The sequence below is a fragment of the Acipenser ruthenus genome, chromosome 2 (assembly GCF_902713425.1).
Source record: "Acipenser ruthenus chromosome 2, fAciRut3.2 maternal haplotype, whole genome shotgun sequence".
NCBI classification, from domain to species: Eukaryota; Metazoa; Chordata; class Actinopteri; order Acipenseriformes; family Acipenseridae; genus Acipenser; species Acipenser ruthenus.
In genome coordinates this window covers 29,269,838-29,285,661 of record NC_081190.1, presented here as the reverse complement: position 1 = coordinate 29,285,661, position 15,824 = coordinate 29,269,838, and the positions used below count along the sequence as shown (strand labels likewise).

At 38.6% G+C, this 15,824-nt stretch overlaps 1 protein-coding gene across 5 annotated transcripts in view; it reads left to right on the top strand.

Moving 5' to 3' along the window:
- The window catches only part of LOC117411701 (inactive tyrosine-protein kinase PRAG1-like), a 55,371-nt gene extending 42,232 nt beyond the window's left edge, over positions 1-13,139 (top strand). For all 5 annotated transcript variants that reach the window (XM_058993489.1, XM_034915701.2, XM_034915699.2 and 2 more), the window contains 3 exons: positions 5,806-5,963; positions 8,337-9,082; positions 10,589-13,139. In XM_058993489.1, coding sequence (XP_058849472.1) covers positions 5,806-5,963; positions 8,337-9,082; positions 10,589-11,680 — 1,996 coding nt within the window. In that variant the 3' untranslated portion in view covers positions 11,681-13,139. The remainder of the gene's footprint in view (positions 1-5,805; positions 5,964-8,336; positions 9,083-10,588) is intronic.
- The last annotated feature ends 2,685 nt before the right edge of the window (positions 13,140-15,824 follow it).

Genomic DNA, 15,824 nt, shown 5'->3' with positions numbered 1-15,824 from the left:
TGCTCCATAGCCACCTTTCCCTGTTTTATTCCCCATATCATAGTATGTGTTAAAGAGAATAAAAGCCAGGACAGCTATGAGAATTAAGTAATAAGAACAGGGCACAATGATTGTATGAGGAAATAGCAGTGGATAAACTCTAAGATTGAGTCGAGGGTTTTATACCAGCCAGGGAGACAGACTGTTGTCTCCTAGGACGCTAGAAACGCTCTGTAAGTATAGTTATGACAATTATGCTGATTCCGGTCTGAGTAATTTAATTTAGCAACTGGCTGGTGTTTGTAGTATGGACCCTTTGTAGTGTCTGGTTATCTAAACTGTATCTCATCATGTTATCACAGGATAAGAGGAAATGGAATTACAATGCAATGATTGATAATATCTTACCGTTAACATGAATAATGTTTCCACATATGAATGAGGGCAATTTTGGAACAAGTTTTAGTAAAATATCCTGAATCATGGTTGGTTTCTGCTGCAAGTGATAATCTTTAACAGATATGTAAAGCTTTCTATTGTCATTTGACTATGATAGCTGCTAAGTCCTGAAGTGACTAGTGATGTTAGAGACAAGAGACTTAGAAGTTACCCCAGGTTTGGGGGAATTGGGGGAACATTATCTGGGTGCAGCAGACATAGACAGAGCCTCTTCAAGGTTTGCTTCTGTTTGTAACTAAAGCAGCTGATAGTTTTGTAACTCGTTTGTGTAATGTCCCACAAGTGATGCCCCGTTTGTTTATGCCCATTCACAATAGAGAGCTGTACTTAACAAGTGATAGGATTGTTACCACTGAAAAGTAAATCTGAACAAAGGAAACAATGATTCTATTGTAGTTGTTGAAATAAAAGCATGTCATCGAGTTTTTCTCCAACATTTTGTGGTTTCAATTAAAATAAAGGGTTTTTGCAGGTATTTTGTTTTGCCTAGAACTTAGTCCAACCGACACAAATAAACAGACAACTGTAACCTCTTATTTCTTATTTGCACACAAGGAGGAATACTTGAAAACCAGGCAGTGCTTAACATAAGCTTACTGATCACAGCATTTGGTTTCAGTAATGGTGTGTTTTTTTTTTTTTTTGTTTGTTTATTTTTTACCTCAGGCCCAAACACTTTACAAGCACAATTATTGAGTCTTGACTGGCTTTGATGAAGCGGTAGAATCCTGTTGACATAGATTACTAGGAAACTCCTTCCCTGGTTCATCCTGGCATTTCAGTAAGCAAAGTGTGACATTGCACAGCACGTGTCAACAACTATGTCTACATCCATATAAACATAACTACAGCAACCGTGCAATCCCAGTAATTTCACCAAAATACACACAATATCAATTAGTTGCTAAGAGTAATATTAATATTAAATATAGAGGTTTTGTTTTGTTTTGTTTTTTAAATTTAGAGTGACCAATTATTATTTTGATTTATTTTCCCCCAATTTGGAATGTCCAATTATGTTTTTTCTCCTCACCACACCACTCAGAGACCCCCTTGAAATATAGAGTTATAAACCTAAACAGCCTCCCTTCAGTTGCAGTGATTCCCGTTCTGAGTCCTGAGGTCCCTTGTTTGTACCACAGAAGTTAATGCAGGTACAAAACTAGCAATTATTTTAATAGCTTACTATGGTATACCATGGTGAAAGCAAAGCACAGTGCAGCACAGTGAAAGTGTACTGAAGGTAAGGTAAAGCACAGACTAGCATTGTAAAATCAACTGATGCAGAGTGAAGTGTGGTAACCATGTGAATTCAATTTTGCTTTGGGGACCAAAGTTTGCTTCTCCTAGTCATAGCCACCATGCCAGATAGGCAACAACATCCCCTTAGCAACACAATCTTTTTGTCACCAAGCATGCAAAAACCTGCCAAGTCCCTTTTCGACCAAGCAGCGGGGGAATAGTTTGAATAGATTTCACAGGGCAAACACAAAAAATAAATGAATTTGGGTTATGTTAATGCCGAAGGATATGTTTTCTCTGCTTAGTTTAATGTGTGGGTTTATTTTAAGGTGGAATGTGACTTTAAACACTCCTCAAGACTTCAGACACTTGTTCAGGAAGTGTTGCGTTACAGCAAGCTGGTTTCTGAATGTAAATATAGCACCATAGTGATAAGTTTCGATGTCCTATTTACTGAGTGCCAGATAAAGCATTTTGTATTTCATGTACAGCCAAGATGAGAACTGTCTAAAGCCAACAGACAAAGAGCCTTTCTGCCTTTGCTTGTTACATACAGTAGTACTGTGTTCGTTTGTGTACATGGCTCGTAAGATTTAGCTTTGGAAAGCCCCCAGAAAAACTAAAAAAGGGAAGTTCAGAATCTTCAAGGCATTGCCTTATAGATGTATATATCATATTGTACTGAATTACTTTGTGATGTATTTTAACATGAGTTCTAAAACGCAGTTAGCAATCTTGACAGTTATTTAAATTGAAACCAGCATGCTCAGCCTTCTTAGTTTAATTACACAACCAGTCTTCCTGTGACATAAAAACATTGGGAAAGTTTCTTACTTTTATCACAATGGACATGTATGGACATCCTCCCCAATTATGGTTTTAAATGTCATGCTACAGGGCCCTCAACGCAGGAATTTGAATCTCAGGAAAGTATTTACACCACAGGCAACATAGAGGAGCCTTGCATCAAACCTTTTGTCAGGAATATTTATTTCAGGATAGAACCATAGTCACATGATACAGCAACTCGCTTCAATAACACAGAACCAGTAGCACACATCGTATTGTGGGAAATTACAGTTTGGACATTTTTTGCTTAAAATAAAATGTAACCCTCATTAAATCCACTGGAAACAAACTATCTGACGATTTCAGATATGTCAGGTAGCAAGAGAAGGTTTTATGACACAGTACACAGTTGTAATTATAGATTATAACAAAAAATTAAACATTAACAATAGTGCCGTTATAGAACTAGAATCACAACCCATTGTAGAGAAGAAGTGTTTGCATAATATTAACCAGATTATGGTAACCCCACACTTGATAAACAGCAGGGGAAATTCACATAGATTCCCCTATAAAACCATCACCTGCCCAAAACAACACATTCTTATGCAAACTGCTTTTTTTTTTTTCAGGCACAAAAAATGTCCAGACATGCAGACATGTTATTTAGAAGTACACCCTGTCCTTTATCAGACTCAATCTGGGTTGGGCTGTAGTTTTAAAAATACTTTATTCGTCAAATCCTTTTATTATCTTTAACTTCAAATATTGTATATTAATAGTGCTAAGTTGCCCTTTCTGTTTACACAAGTGCTTCACTCCCCCTTTCAGTGGACAGCAGAACACTCTGTGCCACCTCATTGTCCTTCTTATATACCACTCTGTAAGACAAGTTCCGTATAAGCTAACAGTAGTTTTATATAATCGCTGTTACTGCACAAGATGTTCTTGTTGTACAGTACCTAATCAAATGTGAATGTGTGTATTTGTTCAAATGAATGTGCACTCTGAGGATACAGTGTACAGAACTGTGTATGGAACTGATGTCTTAATTATTTTTTAAATGGTGGTGATGCTCAAAAGAACGGACGCTTATATCTTTAGAAAATATATCTTCTGTGGTTTTGTAAGCTCAGAATGGATGTCGCTATAAACAAAAGGTATGCCACACAGGAAGTGAGGCACAGGCCATTCGTTTTCTAAATATACATACATACACAGCCTTGAAGGCAGTATAAAGCTTGAAAATCAACCTATTTTCATTAGTACAGTCTATGGAAGCCCCGATGACCAGTAAGTACAACTTTTCATACAGCTGTCTTTACTTGGTTTGGCTATGCTGACACAGTGGTTGTATTAAGCTCAATAAAGGCCCATCTTTTAATGCCTAACACTGCAAAGCAAGTGTGTCTTCTGACTACAGCTGTTACTGTCTATTTTAAAAATGTATGTAGAAATCAGTGTTGCTTATATATGATTGAGTAGACCAAGAACTGTAAGTAAATAAGGTTAACAAAACTACAAACCTGTCTAAAATTTTAAAAACATTTTCATAGTACAAAATAAGTATAGTTTAATTATTAAAGATACAGTAGAAACTGAATAATTACAGACTTGATAACAGGACAGCTTAAAAAAAATACAAAATATCCACATTATTCTACACCTTGAGCTGCTCCAGCTTTTGTTTACTGTTATTTTTGTGCGTCTTAACTTTGGTTGTTGCAGTTTTGTTTATAACAACGACTTCATCAACTCATTTTATAAACTGTTCTACTTCTTCCGACTGACCCATTTGCTGAGAGATTTTTCAAAGTGATTACATTTGAATATATGAACACATTGAGGCATATTATGGAGTGGCTCAGTTTTTATATGCAAATACAGGTCTGTCCCATGGGGTGCGCAATTAAGTGATATATGCTGTGTTTTTGAGATTTAGGAAAGTTGTATGCAACTGGACTTTTATATGGAAGTGCAACAGAGGTAGGGTTAACTGCTGTTTACAAATGAAAACAGGAAACCTAAAGTTCTGCTTTCACATCCCAGCTCAGCCAGTCACTTTCACTGTTGCCCTGGAGATAAGTGACGTAACTATGACCCCATTTGGAAGTAGATGTGGCTCGCCATCAGATCTGCTTTTTTTGTAAAATGTGCAGTTTTCCTTTTACTAAAAAGGTGAAGATGGACCTGTGACTTTACAATTAAACTATGGCCCATGGTCTCAGTGTTAATCATTTCCAATTGATCTCTTTGTAACTTATCAGTATAAATTTGACAGTAGTGATTGACAAATGATGATGTTTTAGACTCAACCAACAAGGATCTCTGTGATTAATAGTGGTTGTAGGAAACTTTTGTAGTTTTGTTTGACTTTGATGAATTCTTCACTAGCAATGTACACCTTTGTTCTATGACATGGTGTTTTGTGTTTAATAATGATTGCTGGGGGCTATGAAAAAGAGTAAGCAGCTTACTATCTTCCTAACCGGGGAGATGTGTAAAATGAATGCAGTTTCTAACAAACAAGACTTTTAAGTATAGTCTATATTCAAACATAACACATTCATTTTAGTACTAGTACTAAAACTTATTTGAGTTTGTTGGATGGAATTTAACTGAATATTGGTATATTTACTGTGAATGGAATGGAAATAATCATCTTTTAGATTATTTAAAATTAATGTTTTATCCTTCACAAAAGGAGAAGTTTATTTTGGAATCTGTACATTCTAACGTCACTGCACATCACAGAAACGTGGTTCGAGCAAAATTGTAAAAGCGCAACTGAGATCAGAGAAATAGGAAGTGGTGAGAAAGAAATATCTTACAAAGGGAAGGCTAGTCTGTGTCACTTGCTGTGTCAAAGAAAACCAATGTGGATTATACAACTAGACAGAGATCATGCAAAAAGGATGGTTTGAGGTCAAAACAGAGAGATGTAAGTTTCTGAGAAAATATGTATATGCAGCATTGTCATTGTGTGCATATAAATTAGCAGTAAAGATATTTCACATTTTAAATACAGTTTAAGGAAGTATTAGAACAAGAATTAGAATGAGAGGAGGCAACCGGTTAGAGCTAAAGGGTAGAAGCATAAATACTAATCTTACCTTGGCGGCATATAATTCACTTATTTGTGTTGTCTGTAAAAAGCCCTTAACCCTCCTGTTGCAATGTGTTCCTTGTGCATGATGATGCATCAAAACGAAGAATCTAAATACATAATAAATAAAAACAGGTTTGTTTATGCAAAAGTGATGTGAAAGGTTGCTATTAATAAAGGAATCAGGTTACTTATGCTAATTTTGTACAATTATTTTTGCTTTCATGCAGGGAGTCTAGTAAATGGAGCCAGAGCAGCTCTGATTTGGAGAAAGCCAGCCATGGGTCTGCTGAGAGTCTGACACAATCCTTAAAGGGACTGAACACAAGCTTTGCGACTGCCTCTACTGACAGCCTGCACTCTGAATCTAGAATGTTCCACAATGGGAGTAAGTCAGTTATACTCGCTCTCAGCTCCTGAGTTACTTCAAAAACATTGTATTTTGTTCTGTTTCACAGTAGCATCTGAATGCCATTTAAGTAACATTGTGCTGAACAACTGTGATTGTTGAACATAAAGGTGTCTGCTTATGGTCTGTTTTGATAAAAGAGACACTTTGTGGGTTTACCACTAATGCTTCTCCTTACCTGTAAGGGTAATGCAAGTTTAAACACGGAGCTTTTGCATAACTCCTGCTTATTATGTTATTGCCTGTGACATTCTGTGAGCTGGTAAATTAAATTTACATTGACATGAGCATTCTTAGTGAGAACCCCAGGCCTATCTTTATTTGATGTGGTCATTACCACTTGGTTTGCCAAGTGGAGTACAATACTACTGATATATTCATGTACCAGTATTTTTTACCTTAAACAAACATAACACACATATATGTTAGGAAATACTGACTGGCCTATCTTATAGAGGATTTTATGCAATGTGTGAACTAATGTCAAACAATGATACTAAGAGGCTTTGATCTGAGTCTTAACTCAGTTTCTCTGCATCAAGACCTATTTATCATTGACTAGAATCCCCATTGCTCAGTATCACTTCCTTCTGACTTCAAAGTACTAAAGTAAGGACTGTTTTATTGTGGAATTGTGCAGACATTACAGTGCCTTGGTTTAATAAACTATTAAAGCAGAAGTCAGCATTACCAGACCAAACACAATGTTGTAACCCAAACAAAAGATAACTGCTTTTCGAAGCACTTTACAGTACAATCAAACATACACCAGTAGTTACATCCTCACTCCTGTACTGTGGAGTACTATGTATAACAGCAAAGACTTTAATTAAAATCTAATAACAGGTTGTCAAAAGTTGTTTTTTGGCAGCTACTGCTTTGTATAACTGCAAATAACTTTTGCAAAAAAAATGGGGCGTCCTCTTTGAATTATTGGGTGAAAATGTCCAGTGATGTCAATAACCCACTGTATAAACAGCAGAATTTTTTTTTTTAAGTGTCTTTAGTGAAAAACACAAGTCATTGTGCTAAACAGTGGTCAACTAAAAAAAATCTTACAACAAGCTAGGCCAAATAAATGTGTTCCCCATAATATGAATTAGGCAAATCCCTAAAGGCACCATACGACTGTTCGAAGTATCAAAAAGTATTCAAAGTCCCAAGACGAAAAGGACAGTGACCTGTATTAGTAGACCGCAAAACTTTGCAAGGGATATACATAGATGGCATAATTGAGATATGTAGACCTGTGCCGAATCCTAAAACACTAGTTTTATAATAAAAAGATCTTCAGAGGAAATTTAGTTGCTAATATTGTTGCTTTACTATTGGCTCTGGCACTATTTCCTATATGTCTCGATGTAGTGTAGTTTTACTGTAGAATGAGTAGCTCATACAGAAACCATTTAATTACAGTAGCAGTGGTTTCATAATGCTAGTTTCTATGTGCCTCAGGGGAATAATAATCCCATCCAAAAACATTAAAGGCAGTTGCAACATTCTCCTGCTTTTCCGTGATATGGTATAGTTCATACCACTCCCTAAACTGTGCATGTGCATGTGAGTTATGATGGACACCACACTGCGCCTGTGGAAATACAAAAGAACGTGTGTAGCCAGTAACTTACCCTGCATTTGTTTAAGTGAAACTGTTTTTTATTTGATTCAGTCTCATTATTATCACTGTGATCCTGAGATTAATTGTGGCACCTTCTTTAAAATCAGAAGCTTTTTTTCATATTTTTAATTCTGACAAAGAACTCACAAAGACTGTGGTATGTATGCAAAAAACAAAAATATATGTAAAAAAAAAAACTTTAAAGAAGAAAAAAAAGGTAATCCTATTTTTTTTTTAACTTGCTCTAACGAGAATAGTCAAATCAGCAGTAAACTGGAATGTGTGAACTAACGCCCTGAAGAATGGATAAGTTATATAGTCACCTTTTGCTGTTTTTACTGCAACTATAGTTTACAACTAAGTCAACAGAGTCCTTCTGAGAAGTTTCTTGTTTGCATTGCACATTTTACAGTTATGAAATCATTTGAGGCATTAGCCCAGGCATTTGTCTGCTTTGGTTGATTTTGTATAGCTTTACCTCCAAATCTATGAGTCTGATTTATAAATAGGTCAATACATTTGTATTTCATTTCTAGACTCCTAGGTTCAAAATCTGGCTTGGATCACACATCACCAGATGAGATTAGTTGGGCTGAATGGCCTCCTCTACTTCATGAATTTTTGTATGTTCTTGTATTAGTTTGGTACCCTCTACCTAGTATACCACCACCTAATTTGGCTCAATATTATAGTATTACTTTTTTTCATTGGTTCTCTCGCTTTTCCCTTTCTAGGTCATGAAAGTGCTCTTTCGCCAAGTCCGTCCCATTTTAGCAAGAATAGGCTCACCTCCTCCCCTGTTTCCCCACAGTCTGACAACTCCACAATCAGCTATGGCAACTCCCTCCTGCCTCCCCCTCTCCCACAAAAGAAGATGGTGAACAGGGCCGTGTCAGCTCCAGATCAGTCGGGAGGCAGGAGTGCCACTCATCCCAGGAGCAGCCCCCATCTGATCTTCAGTAACTCAGAAGGCAATGTCTATGGGCAAGACAGGTCACAGTTCAGCTCCCCCTCTAGCCCTGTGGATCAGCGGCACTTGTATTCTTCTAACGAGTCCCTTGAGAGGTGCCACCCCCCGCTTGGCCAACAGCTGCGCTCTCGGACTATGGAAGAGGTGGCTGGCAGAAACAAGAGCAGGCTGGGTCTGAGGAACAAGAGTGGGGCATCTTTCTCCTCCTCCCCCCAGCTCAGCGTGCCCAGCTCCGGCTCCAACATCCAGCTCCACACCCTCCTGAGCAACATAGACAATAGGGAAGGTGTCTATGCTAAGCTGAGCAGCTTGTACACAGAGTCCCTGCGGCGTCTGGCTCTGAAGTGTGAGGACCATTTCACCCGCGACCAGAAGAACCCCCTTCGCTTCGACGAGAGCAACTGGTCACTCTTTAAACTGACTTGTAATAAGCCCTGCTGTGATGCTGGCGATTCTGTCTATTACTCAGCCTCTTGCGCCAAAGACACAAAGAACACCTATGCAGTCAAGGTACGGGGTGTCATCTTTTTTTTACAGGGTTCATGTTGCATAGTATTTATATGGTGACTATGGTTTCATTAATTATATATATTACCTGGTAAGTACTTAGTAATTGGTCTGTTAATCCCAGATATTATAAAGCAGGTGTAGAGGTAAACCAGATGATCCTTTTTTGTTTTTTTAATTTAATAGTTGCCAATGATTTTTACCCCAGTTTCTCCCCAATTTGGAATCGCCATTTGTGTTAGTATTAATCCCGGTTCACCGCTGCAACCCCCCGGCAACTCGGGAAATGGAAGCTGAAACACGCGTCCTCCGAAACGTGTTCCTGCCAAGCCGTCATTTTTCACACTGCCATCAGACCCATAGTGCCAGAGGACAACACAGATCTGAATGGCTCCACTGCAGACCCGCAGGCGCTCTATCAGCCAGAGGGGTCGTTGGTGCGCTGCGAACCGTGGCTTGCCCTGCCGACTTAAGCCCTCCCTACCCGGGCGGCGCTCAGCCAATTGTGCACCGCCCTCTGGGAACCCCCGGTCACGGTTGGCAATGACATAGCCTGGATTCGAACTTGCGATCTCCAGGCTATAGGGCGCATCCTGCATTCCAGACAGCGCCACTGGGGAGCCCCATAAACTAGATGTTCCATGAGCTGTGGAGGTACACACAGTTTCATATCATGAAGAAGAGGGAGACAGTAGAGCAAAATATTGCTCTATTGATCCTAAGTCCAGGCAGGTGAAGTAATTTGTTGAGTGACTAAGCTGGGTAAAAAGTCACAGGATATTACACCACAATCTAGTACATACCCATTCTGGGAGTTCCAGTGACCTGAGCTTGTGTCCTCCAATCAGGAAGAATATCCAACCAAGCAGCTAATTCATGTCCTCATGGAAATTTTTTCTCGAATTCTGTAGCAAGTCAAACCCTTGACTGCTTTATATTAAAGCACACTGAGTCACTTGGAGCAGCTAATATAACTAACTAAGCAGCCACACAAATCCCAACTCAAAATGTGTCAGTATTTTGTTGACATTAAGGAAATATTATAAATAACTGTATAATTAACATGATCATTTGGTCATTTGACATGAAACGGCCTGGCCCTCCAGCTAAACTACACAGCCTAGATTTTGGCCAGAGTCAAACATACTTTCTGAGGGACAGTGCTGTTTAGACAGCTGCTGGATAAAGAACAAATGTTCCATTCATATTTACCCTGCCAAATTGTACTTTATTTTGCTTTATAAAAATGTAAATCTTTATATTTATTATGTGTTGCTATTTTATGAAATAAAAAAATTAATTCATAATTGTACATAAAAGTTTTTCAAGTATACAACTTCTAGCACCCTTAAGACATGGCTTTAGTGTTGGTAGTAGTGTGTTCCCTTTGTGACACTTCCAAGGATGCATGAGGGTTCCCTTCAAAGAAAATTAAAAAATCAGTACATGGTTACCTGTGGGTCAAAGAATTATTGCCAAAATATCATTTTTTGTTTTCTCTCTTTGCAGATTTGTAAAAACCAGAACCCAGACTCTAAGCAAGGTCATTTATATGGCCTGGCAGTGCAACAGGACCTGCCTCCCCATTTCAATCTGCAGCAGGACTGCGGCCACTTCATCGCCTGTGTCCCCCAGAGCATGCTACCCCCTGACGAGGCTGCTGGAACAGCCTCCTCCTCACAGCATGGTGCAGCAGCTTCCACAGGCAGAGATACAGCCCTCCCCAACCACAACGAACAGGAGCGAGTGGTGGTGATCACGAGGGATGTGGCCTACCAGAGCACAGCAGACTTCGTGAAGGAGTGGGCCACCTTCCACGGGGTGCAGCCGGAAGTGTACGAACGGCGAGTGTGCTTCCTACTGCTGCAGCTCTGCAACGGCTTGGAGCACTTGAAAGAGCATGGCGTGATCCACCGGGACCTCTGCCTGGAAAACCTGCTGCTTGTCCACAACAGCAAGCACTCGCCTTCTGACATCAAAGACCAGAGGCACCTGCCCAGGCTTGTGATCAGCAGCTTTGCCAAAGCTAAGCAGAGGGCAGGCACCGGCGTCGCCTCAGACCCCAAGCTCAAGAAGGACCAGGCACGGCTGGCCCCGGAAATTGTCTCTGCTTCACAGTACAAGAAGTTTGACGAATTCCAGACAGGCATCTTGATCTACGAACTCCTCCACCAGCCCAACCCTTTCGAGGTCAGCCCCAAGCTCAAGGAGCAGGAGTACTACTGTGAGGAGCTTCCCAAAATCCCTGACGTTTCCATCTACTCTGCAGGACTTCAGCAGCTTGCCTGCCTTCTACTTGAGCCCGACCCCATCAAGCGCATCCACATTCAGGAAGCCAAGCGCATCCTGCAGTCCCTGCTGTGGGGTCCTCGCAAGGACCTGATAGAGCAGCAGTGGGATCATCAGCAGGGGGGTCCTGTTGAAGGGCTGCACAACTGGCTGAACCTCAAGAGGGCGCTGCTCATGATGAAGTTCGCCGAGAGGTCCCTTGAGCCCGAACAGAGCACGGAGCTTGAGGACTGGCTTTGCTGCCAGTACTTTGCCTCCGCCAACCCAATTTCTCTATGTCACACTGCGGAACTGCTACATTTCTGTGAATAGTAACTAAATGGCTTAATATTAATAAACACCTTTGTTCTTATGTGCCATTAGTTCCTTTAACTAAATTCCTTTATTATTTCTGTATGTTCAGTCTGTGATTCAGTAGTTGTTGGAACTCTGAACTCCAAGCTAGGAGATATTGGTTTTGAAACAAAGATCTGTCTAAGCTGCCTAATTTGCAACCTTGTACCTAAACTGAACTTGGTATAATTTGGGTTCGACTGAAAGCAAGATCAATCTCATTTCCCGAGTAAACAGACTGAAGGCTGGTTTCAGTTCCATGTTTGAAATTAAACAGTATAGAAAATGTAAATAAGCTGTTGAACAAAATATAGATTAAAAGGGTTTAAACTCTTCTGGATTTTAATTTGGATTTTAATAAAGTACATATGCATATTTTATCCATTGTGTTTTTCATTGAGCACTGGAATATTGAAACAACTGCTGTCATTAGATTTTATGTTTACAAGGAATTTGTGTCATCAATTATGTTATGTTTTTTTTTGTTCCACGGATGCCTAATTTCCAGTAAAACTGGAAGGGAAGACTACTTAAACATTTCACAAATATGGAGCTGTTAAACAGTGTTTAATTTGTAAATAAAGAGGTGCTGGGGCGCAAGCAATGACAATAATACCGTTCTTAAGAACCACACATTCAAAATCATGCACATTCATGTTACATGCTTACAACCATTTATATATAAAGTACATCATTCATATATAAAGTAGTAGTACATGCAGAAAAATTAATTCAAGGCAACCACGGGACAATAAATAAATAAATAAATAAATAGAGCCTGCATACATAGTAGGGTTACCACCTTTGAAATGCAAAAAATTTGCCACCAACAACCCAACTGCACCGCTCCCTCACAGAGAATTACAGGACTACATGTCTGCTATGTATGTTAATAAACAATATTTAATTATTATACCAATTATATATAACAGCGACTTATATATAATTGGTATAATAATTAGGTAGATCCAGAAGATAAATAGATACCGGTAGATAAGATTTGACATTTTTCTTACCTTGGTGTTTCCGAACGTTGTAGCCTACAGATAATCCCTTGAGTCTATTTTTTTAATTTGTACTTGCTGTTTGATTTTGCCGCTTCCAACTATTTATTGGTGACATCGTAGAATTCCACAGGAATAGCTGAGGTTGCATCTAATGCAAATTAAGAAAACGAATTTGAGAGCAAAAATTTGTATGACATTTTTAACTTTCATAACTGCAGTGGTTCCAGGTCTGCGCCCCGGCAAGCCCCGGCACAAATTGAGCACTGCTATCCAAAGGCTGAAAATATTGTCTTGCATGTCCTCTTTTTTGTCTAAAACTATTTGTTATTATTTAAAAATTTTTGTAAATCATGCTTTGACTTAATCCATATTCAATATTAATTTAATGTGTGCAAGTGTCATATTCAACTGCCAATAAAATGTAAATACATTTTTGTATTGTTTTCTGGTATTATTCCTGCAGTTTACATATATAAAAACTATATTTTAAAAAAAGTAGATAATCATGACCTGCATTCACAGCATTTGAGGAAATGGAGCACATCCCCTGTGGTTAGGCTCTCCCTGTCGGCAGAGCTTCTACCACTGATCAAGAGGGCCACTGCACCACTCCACCACCTAATTTAACGCTCCTGTCCAAGGACGCTATCTGCCCTAATAAACAGTGCCGGGTCTCGGAGGGGATTGCCAGAATCTCACCTACTCTTTTGATTTATATATATGCTCTGAACACTTAAACTCAGGGGAGACATTTAAGGAGGTCCGAGATGTTTTAAACTCCTGTAAGTGGTTTTGTTCGTGCACTGGGCTTGCTATATGTCCAGACAACTTTTTAATAATCAAGAAAATCACGCAGACTAATTTAATTTGAAATTTTAACGAATCAGAGCAGTAGTAGTGCTCTTTTCAATTTATTAAATGCTTTAAATGGATCGAGAGGTTGCAAGCCACTTTGGATCCCTGCTAATAGGCAGTGTGGGCGTTTCCAGTGCCTTTACAGGTTTAACAGCATTAATACTTCAACACAGTAATACAAATATGGTTATCATATGCTTAGCCTTCAGGCTATAAAATGCAAAAAGCTAAAGCGCCCATAGCTACATCCTACAAAATTCAATATATCACTCTCTTAAGACTAAAACATAAATCCTATACCTTATAGCAATGCATCCAATATAAACGAGATATAAATTCAAATATATGCTTACCTTCCAGTATATGGAAGTGTAGTGTAGGATATATTGAAAAATAAGAACTGTCTTCAAAAGACAGAGACTCCTAAATACAACCAAACAACAAACAACCCTCAGAGCATGGACCAAGTCAGCTTGCAAGATCAAGTTCAATGGTATCAAATAGGGTCTTGCTCTGGGCTTATATAGGAATTTCCCTCCATTGAATACATCAGGAGTCCCAATTAAATCTGCTCATCAATCTGCCTTGACAGTGCTTACCTTCAAGTTAATGATATATTCTAGAAGCATCCGGTCAACTCCTTTTAAAACTAATTGGAGTTACATAACAAACTTTGAAATTAATTGGATATAACTCCTTTCCAAAAATATTGGAACATGATCTTATAGTTCTCTTTACGATACAATACGATACAAGTTTATATGTGTATTAAAAGAGATGTTGTTATATACAGTATATATATAACATCAACTTTCTGTGTGATTATATTAACTTGGATCTACAATATATTCCCTCTGAGCAGCATATCTCGTCAGCTTTTCAGATTAGTTTACTTTCATATACAGGTGTGTTAATAAAGTATTGAACTGTATGGGTTTATCATAAGCCCTTGTATGAAAGTACTAGACATACCGTGGTCAATTCAGTTATTTTCATTTAAATTTAAGCTATAATGAACATGTTAAATATAATAGCCTTATTTAATTGTGCTGTTCTTGGACCAAACCTGACCTCTCTCTCTAAAAATTGGGCAGCAGTGTAGAGTAGTGGTTAGGGCTCTGGACTCTTGATCAGAAGGTTGTGGGTTAAATCCCAGGTGGGGGACACTGCTGCTGTACCCTTGAGCAAGGTACTTTACCTAGATTGCTCCAGTAAAAACCCAACTGTATAAATGGGTAATTGTATGTAAAAATAATGTGATATCGTGTAACAATTATAAGTTGCCCTGGATAAGGGCGTCTGCTAAGAAATAAATAATAATAATAAAAATTTGTCTGCACAAGCAGGTTTCAGGCAGGGCTGGAGATGCAGTACTGAGTGTCCTGTTGATATACAGTGCCTTTTAAACCTGTTTTACTCTGAAAAATAAATACTTTTAAATAGCATGTGTAAAATAAACTGTGTGTGTGAAAATAAATTGGACCTGATGTGTTAACCTTCAAGGTCACTGTGTCCATGATTGCAGCAGGCTTGAAGGAAAAATGACGCCAAGATCTGTGCGTTTAGTCCTTAATACCCTCGGGGGCGTGCATGACTTCGTCAAAGGCTCGGCTGAGCAGCTTTGGTATAGAATATTCAGGTTTTGGGTCTTTAGGAGGTAAACACCCATTAGGTAATGGTTACATTTCTGTTTCAGGGAACCAGGGTTATTATAAGCTAACGTTCTACAACAGAACTTGCATTGCATTAGAGCATCATTGTTTTAATACTGTACTTTAAACTGCACTCTTTTTTAATTGTGCGCTGTGCTTTGCTGCTATATTGGTTTCCAGTTTTAGAGAGACCCACCTCCTTGTTGGGTTACCTGAGCGAATCCTTTGTGCAATTCAGATTTACTTCCCAGAAATATGTTAGAAACATATGCAAATTATTCATTCAGAGTTGCGTTTTCAAGACCTGTGGTCCTGACCGCAGCTGAGAATAAAAGGATCAATACAGTATAGGCAAAATAAAATAGAAAATGTCTGAAAAAAAAGAAGTGAAATGCTGTTCTGTGATATGTCTGGCTGCCACAATATACAGAAAGAAGTTTTTCAGAGAGATATTTAAATAATTCAAATGTGTGTTTGCAATGCTAAACATTAACAGCAAGCATTTAGTTATTTTCCTGATCATATAATTTTGTTGTAAGTACTGTACAAGTATTAATGTAACAAAAAGTAGAGCTATAGTGTAGTTAATGTATCTGTATTTTGAACCAA